This window comes from Tachysurus fulvidraco, chromosome 4 (genome assembly GCF_022655615.1).
Source record: "Tachysurus fulvidraco isolate hzauxx_2018 chromosome 4, HZAU_PFXX_2.0, whole genome shotgun sequence".
Lineage (NCBI taxonomy): Eukaryota > Metazoa > Chordata > Actinopteri > Siluriformes > Bagridae > Tachysurus > Tachysurus fulvidraco.
In genome coordinates this window covers 290462-297961 of record NC_062521.1, presented here as the reverse complement: position 1 = coordinate 297961, position 7500 = coordinate 290462, and the positions used below count along the sequence as shown (strand labels likewise).

Genomic DNA, 7500 nt, shown 5'->3' with positions numbered 1-7500 from the left:
TGCCTTCTCTATTACACTCTTCTGTGTCTTCTCTGTCTTTGCCGTGCTCGCCCTTATGTACCGTCGCCGTGGCAACATTGGCGGAGAGCTTGGTGGGCCGAGACGCCATCGCATCATCACTACGCTGTTCTTCATCATGCTGTGGTTCCTCTACATCCTGCTCTCCAGCCTAGAGGCTTACTGCCACATCCAGGGCTTTTAGAGACACAGCTGAAAGATTAGGACAGCAGAGAGAGAGTGAGAGAGAGAGAGAGAGAGAGAGAGAGAGAGAGAGAGAGAGAGAGAGAGAGAGAGAGGGAGAGAGAGAGAGAGAAACAAAACTGAGTGAAAGAGAGAATAATGAGTTGAGAAGAACATCCTTGATCTGTTTCACTTGAAGAAACGTAGAAGTCATTACATGCAGACTGAACTTCTGAAAGGAGAGAGAGAGAGAGAGAGAGAGAGAGAGAGAGAGAGAGTAGGACACAATGACACTGTCCCCCCCTCTTTTGCACTACCTCTCTATCTCTCTTCTTTCATTTCTTCTCTCTCCCACCCAAAGATCAACCACCAGAGTCTTAACTCAGAGTCTGAGAGAGAGAGAGAGAGAGAGAGAGAGAGAGAGAGAGAGAGAGAGAGAGAGGTCAGGAAACAGAGCATCCCTGTCCTCAGATGCTTCAGACTCGTCCTCTCTCTCAGTACAGAGTGTGTGTGTGTGAGGAGTCTGATCTTCTCCAGAGTCTCTATTTTTTCTCGCCACTTGCAGAGGAACTGAACTCTTTTCTAATTAAGTATTTTGGGGAAAAAACACAGAAAAAGACACAAATTAAAAAATAATGTACAAAAAGAGAGCGAACTATTTTCAAATTTACGTATCGGATCAGAGTTTATGTATCGAATATGATCACTGTTATTGAGTGGAACTCATGATGTCGTTTTATTTGTGTTTGCTAACTTTGCTACAAGTCAGAAGCTTACAGCACGCATACACACACACACACACACACACACACACACACACACACACACATACAAAACAGATCACACTGGGGGAGGAGAGATAAGGGGGACAAATGAGTCTAACTTTCTTGCATCACTTCCTGAATGGATTGACGTACTATATGATACAACAGGTAATGTTGCCATGTTTTCTGTATATGTTATGCATTTTGGTCATATGCACACACACACAAACACACACACACACACACACACACACACACACACACACACACACACACACACACACATGCACGCAGAGTGAGTGAGTGACACATACACAGAGGGAACTGAGCTCTACAGATTTGTGGTGTTTACATGTTTGGGTTAAATTTGTTAACACAATTTTTACACAGTTCTCATCTAAGATAGAAACTTCTGCTGTACTTGTGTGTTAAATTGATGGTTCCAGTGAGACTGAAGCTAAACCTTGATAATATTTGATGTTATATAAAGACGTGTGCGAGTGTTTTGTAAAGGTAAAATTATCATTACGAGTGTTCATCTCACACACACTCAGTGGTTTGGTATGTGACAAGAGCTCCAGTCCTGCAGTTGGCGCTGTTACAGTTTACACACGTGACAGGATGAAAAGTTCCAGGTGTGTAGAGTTTTCATCAGTTACGACGTGCAGGACACACGCAGTGACGTCTCCCCACGCTGTGTGATTTGTCCACAGTTCCATGACACAAACGTCATATGGGGTCATAGTGTAGGCGAGGGAAACACTGCCATCGAATTGTCATGTGACCTCCACAGTTCAATCATTGTGGAATTGATAACATTTTATTGTACAATTTCATGTTTAACAGGGACACGTACAAAACCAGTAAACAGGCAGCCAATGGGAGGCAGAGCTACTGGGGCAGGGCCAATAACCAAAGAGTACAACGGGGAAGGAGCTGTGTGTTTGTGTGTCTGTGTGGTATGTGTGTCTGTCTGTCTGTGTGGTATATGTGTGTGTGTGTGTCTGTCTGTTTGGTAAGTGTATGTGTGTATGTGTTAGCTTCTCCTTCACCTACACTCACACACGCACAGAAGAGAAACGAGGCTGCCATATTTTTTTATACACTTATCCAAGTTGTGTGTTTGATTTCCTGCTCCTAACCTTTGACCATTGACCCTGGTGTTTTTCTGCTCAGTGTAAATAATTTTAAGATACAGATTTGGCTGTTATGGGGTGGGGCATGGGCAGGGCAAACACACACACACACACACACACACACACACACACACACACACACACACACACACACACACACACACACCTTTATTGTTGCTGTTTACATCTTATTTTTGATGTAATCTTTTCATTTTATGACTGAAGGCCTGTGTGCAGATCGAACAATCCATATATGGACAAGTGGGCGTGTCTTTATATCCATATATGGACTTGTTGGTGTGTTTTTAAATCCATATATGGAAGTCTTGGGCTAAAAGAAGCTGGTTCGTGTTTGTATTATCACAGAGTTTGTTAGCCAGCTAGCTAACCTGACAGGATTTCTGCATTACTTCAACAAATCTTTAGTGATAATGCAGCTTTCAAATGTTCTTAATATTTATTACTAGTGCTAGGTGGCTAACAAGAGCTAATGAGATATTTTTAAACTATTATAACCTTTATTAAAGCTAGCCAGTTAGCTAGCATAGGTTAACCTGACAGGGTTTTTATATAATATTTTTAATTGTTTACATTATTACTTTACATTATTGTTTACATTATTAGTAGCTGACTAACAAACATGTTTGAAACTGACAGGATTTAAAAAATGGCAGAAATCCGCACTGACTTTTGTTTACTGGTTTTTGTAATCGTCCCTGTTGCCACTAGCTAGCACACACAAGCTAACCTGAAAGAATTAGCGACACGATCAGGTTATTAACAATCTTTATCACTAACGCTAGCTACAGATAATAAAATATCCTGTCAGAATATGAAGCTAAATATTATTATTAATAATAATAATCTTCATTAATGCTAGTTAGCTTAGTCAGGCTAACTTGACAGGATTTCTGAAAAAAATATTTATAAATATATCCAATGCTGATGTTAGATACATGGTTAAGGTTATTGTGCATGAAAAGGTTTTAAAATCATACAACGTATGAAAGAATATCAGCACAGAAGAAAGGATCAGTAAAACTTCTGTTAACACAAGATAATGATCTGCACACAGATCCTCCTCATTCTGTGTGTGTGTGTGTGTGTGTGTGTGTGTGTGTGTGTGTGTGTGTGTGTGTGTGTGAAACAAACACATTTTCCTTTTAATTCACTCTGATTAATTAAATAATATAACAGTTGGGTCTGAAGGCCAGAGCACATGGTCATGTTTCTGTCCTCATGTGGATGCGTCCCAAATTACAAAGTTGAGAAATATATAAAGAAAAAACTGCACAAAAATACAGACACCAGAAAAGAGACTGGTGTGTGTACGACTCTGATTAGCCTGTTAGCAGTGTGCTACATGGGCAATAATACATGGGTTGTGATTTGGGACACAGCCGAGTGTAAACAGTGTTGGATTGGTGTTTAAGTGTTCAGACTTCTGGGACAGTATGAAAAATATAAATTCATAAAGATAAATATATTTGTATCGTGAGATTTTCTCAAATTATTAAAAAAAATACTTTGTTAGCATTAGCATCCTTTATTGGACTGTTAACACTAATTTGTGATATTTTACATTAAATTTTTTATTTTTAGATTAATTTTTATTGAGCTGAGATAGAAAACAATCTGGGCACAGGTCTGAGAGTATAATAATTATTATATGTTTATCTGTCACTTTGTTATTTATTCTCTTGGTAAACTATTTAATGCAAATTATTTGATTATATTCCGTAAAAAATGTTCACTTAATGTCACCTGGAAATGTCAGTCTAAACACCCCATCGCCCATGTAACACTGTGTACTGGATGATCGTGTTGGGTTACTCTTCACACTCAGTGATTCATTGTTTGTTTTCAGGGAATTGTGCATGACGTAATTTAATTTTACTTACATTTATCAGATTATTTATTTATTTTCAGTTCATTTTGTCAGCAGAAAAATAAAGGAACCTATTTAGAAAAACAACTTATGATTCTTCTTCTTCTTATAATTATAATTATTATTATTATTATTATTATTATTATTATTATTATTAAATAATTTGAGGTCACTTTTTTGTCATTTGTTTTTGTCACATTTCTTACACATTAGCATGTTTGCTAACTCATCATGTGGTTAAAAATGATATCAGTGTCATTTAACCCATGAGTTTCACCAGTTTATTAAATTACTGAAAATAAAATAAAAACAATTCTGACGCTCAAACTGCAGTCACACAAAATGAAATGACTTCAGTGAACACAAAAATACACACAATTTATTACACTGAATATAACACAGTGTAACGACATCACCATCAGCTCAAGTCTTCTGGTTTTATATTTGAAGCTTGGTGAAAAAAACAGTGATGCATCATGGAGGTGAGACAGTTTCCTTGTTTCTGTCTTACTAATCGCTGTCTGTCTGTCTGTCTGTCTGTCTGACTGTCTGTCTGTCTGTCTGTCTGTCTGACTGTCTGTCTGTCTGGATGATAGCTTTGTGCACTACAAGAATGTTGAGTTGTGACATTACTCTTTCATGCAGACAATCGAAGCTATGATCAGTGATGTTATCATTAATGTTATAAAGATCACAGTTTGTGATATTAATGATTGTGTGTGTGTGTGTGTGTGTGTGTGTGTGTGTGTGTGTGTGTGTGTGAGAGAGAGAGAGAGAGTGAGAGTGAGAGAGAAAACAGTGGTAGTGAGACAGATGAGTGAACTACACAGGATCCTTTTTTCCTCGAGCGATTCGGCGGAGCTTCATCTCAGTCAGCTGGATGTAGCGGATCACATTGGTATCTGTCACACACACACACACACACACACACACACACACACACACACACACACACACGTTTACACTCTTAAACATATATGTTTCTGTCTTCTGTAATACTATATACACTGTGTGTGTGTGTGTGTGTGTGTGTGTGTGTGTGTGTGTGTGTGTGTGTGTGTGTGTGTGTGTGTGTGTGTGTGTGTTGTACCTGTGGGTTCCTGTTTGTGGGACTCCTGCAGGTAGTGTAGGGCGGAGTTATAGTCTCCCAGGTGATAATAGGCCACGCCTGAGCGGTAGAGAGCTTTAAAATTCTCTCCCTCTTTCCTGAGAACTTTGAGACAGTACTCTTTCACCCGCTCATAATTCACCAGCTCCATCTGTAACAGACACGCTGTATACACACACACACACACACACACACACACACACAGTCAGACTTCGAGACAGTCATGTCATGGTAGCAGAGTGGTGTGTGTGAGTGTGTGAGTGTGTGCTGTACCTGCCAGGCTGTTGTAGCACTCGAGCTCCGCGCTCTCTGCAGCTCCCCGCTGCTCCTCCGTTAGTCCTGACCTGCTTGGAGATCTCGCGGTGACGTCAGCGTCCCCGAACCCGAGCGCGCGGCCCAGTCCTTTCATCTCGAGCAGCGCGCGGTGGTATTTACCGATGGCCTCACGGTATTTCTTGTCCCGATAGCACTGCGTGCCCTGCGTCTTAAAGTCTAGTGCACGCCGTAGCAGCTCGTCGGGCTCGCGCGCAGTGCCAGCGTGGAGGTGATGATGAAGATGATGATGAAGATGATGGTGGTGCTGGTTTTGCTGCTGATGCTGTTGAAGAGAACGAATCTCACTCGCGCGCACAACGGCGGAAAGCTGAGCGCGCGGTGGCGGCTGCCCCAAAGAGCCAGTAACGCCCTCCGGTGCGATCTTCCCTTCACACCCGGACCGGTCCAGACTCATCATCATCTCCGTGTGTGCGTGTGTGTGTGCGTGTGTGTATGGGTGTGCGTGTCTGTGTGTGTGTGCGTGCGTGTATGTGTGCGTGCGTGTGTCCTTCCCTCCAGTTTATTCCCTCTGCAACTCGCGCTGTTTCCGCCGTGCTGTCATGTCGGTTGTCATGTCGGTTGTCATGTCGGTTGTCATGTCACGTCCCTAACGCAAAGCATAAAAACGGTTAATTATAATTAACCGTTAAGATTGGAGTGCGTCTCCAGCGAGAATCCAGGATTTAACTCATCATAAATTTGAGCAATAACTCCGCCCACATCTCAATTTATAGTTACAATTAAATACATAGATTTATCTCACAAATGAATGTAAATACAGTTATTATTATTATTATTATTATTATTATTATTATTATTATTATTATTATAAGAACTACATGTCACACCCTTCAGTGCCTGTCTTGTTCCTCACAAGATTTCTTTGTCTTTCATCTAAATGCATTTTCCTCACCACAGTCACCACAATAACCACAGTCACCACAATAAGCACAGTCACCACAATAACCACAGTCACCACAGTCACCACAATAACCAAAGTCACCACAATAACCACAGTCACCACAATAACCACAGTCACCACAATAACCACAGTCACCACAGTCACCACAATAACCACAGTCACCACAGTCACCACAATAACCACAGTCACCACAATAACCACAGTCACCACAGTCACCACAATAACCACAGTCACCACAGTCACCACAATAACCACAGTCACCACAATAACCACAGTCACCACAGTCACCACAATAACCAAAGTCACCACAATAACCACAGTCACCACAATAACCCTAGTCACCACAATAACCACAGTCACCACAATAACCCTAGTCACCACAATAACCACAGTCACCACAATAACCCTAGTCACCACAATAACCCTAGTCACCACAATAACCCCAGTCACCACAGTCACCACATTAACCACAGTCACCACAGTCACCACAATAACCACAGTCACCACAGTCACCACAGTCACCACAGACTTGCTCATTGGGGATAAATACAAACACATTTAAATATATGTACAATATTAATCTTGAATGTTTGTATAAATAGTTGTATAATGTTTACCTTTTTGTACATTCTGCAATATTTATTATGTCATGTAAAGCTGATTTTAGACAATTAGTCCATTATTAGAAGTCAAATACATTTATTGTCTTTGTTTATTTATTAATTTATTCCATATCCTAAACCCTACAATATATGATATTACATACACTAGATCTTATAACCTTACATCTTACAGCCTATGAAGTGTATTTTGCCTTTAAACAGTACACAGTGTGGAGGATGTTATTATATCTGTGGAAATATTAATACTACAGTGCGGACTTTAACCGCTAGATGGCACTCACTGATTTTAATTGCCATATGTGACGTCATCACATTGCGACGTTTCATGCGGATGCTGTGCTGAAGGGCGCCGTGTGTAGCGTCTTAAAGTTCTTTAGGGTGAGTTTTAATACATTACATACATCTTCCTGTGTGTGTGTGTGTGTGTGTGTGTGTGTGTGTGTGTGTGTGTGTGTGTGTGTGTGTGTGTGTGTGTGTGTGTGTGTTAATAGTCATTAAAACCCTTTAGGATTAGTGTATAAAGCACAACATGTAACTGTATAAAACTGTATCATTACTTTATAT

The 7500-nt window shown here is 40.5% G+C and overlaps 3 protein-coding genes across 6 annotated transcripts in view; 2 read left to right on the top strand and 1 right to left on the bottom strand.

Annotated features, from left to right (window-relative positions):
* Nucleotides 1–3216, top strand: part of slc8a3 (solute carrier family 8 member 3) — a 23159-nt gene extending 19943 nt beyond the window's left edge. For both annotated transcript variants that reach the window (XM_047813012.1, XM_047813013.1), the window contains one exon: nucleotides 1–3216. This exon is cut by the window's left edge and continues 175 nt beyond it. In XM_047813012.1, the coding sequence (XP_047668968.1) occupies nucleotides 1–202 (202 nt within the window). In that variant the 3' untranslated portion in view covers nucleotides 203–3216.
* Nucleotides 3217–4682: 1466 nt separating this feature from the next.
* LOC113648366 (tetratricopeptide repeat protein 9A) lies at nucleotides 4683–6026 on the bottom strand. Its single transcript, XM_027155517.2, has 3 exons — nucleotides 5350–6026; nucleotides 5059–5241; nucleotides 4683–4870 (listed from the first exon to the last, which is right to left on the bottom strand). Exons 1-3 carry the CDS (start codon nucleotides 5810–5812, stop codon nucleotides 4791–4793), a joined length of 726 nt encoding a protein of 241 aa, XP_027011318.1. The 5' UTR covers nucleotides 5813–6026; the 3' UTR covers nucleotides 4683–4790.
* Nucleotides 6027–7170: 1144 nt separating this feature from the next.
* The window catches only part of mrpl2 (mitochondrial ribosomal protein L2), a 4008-nt gene continuing 3678 nt past the window's right edge, over nucleotides 7171–7500 (top strand). For 2 of the 3 annotated variants that reach the window (XM_047813010.1, XM_027155515.2), the window contains exon 1: nucleotides 7171–7314. The gene's annotated coding sequence lies outside the window, so the exon portion shown is untranslated. The remainder of the gene's footprint in view (nucleotides 7315–7500) is intronic. The other variant, XM_027155516.2, reaches the window with a different exon arrangement.

Bases quoted from the DNA above. Each gene is read 5' to 3' on its own strand.
- LOC113648366 (XM_027155517.2), bottom strand. From the start codon at position 5,812: ATGATGATGAGTCTGGACCGGTCCGGGTGTGAAGGGAAGATCGCACCG. The intron at 5,242-5,349 runs GTACAGCACACA...GTGTGTATACAG, and splicing joins GTGCTACAACAGCCTGGCAG to CGTGTCTGTTACAGATGGAG. The intron at 4,871-5,058 runs GTACAACACACA...TGTGTGTGACAG, and splicing joins CCACAAACAGGAACCCACAG to ATACCAATGTGATCCGCTAC.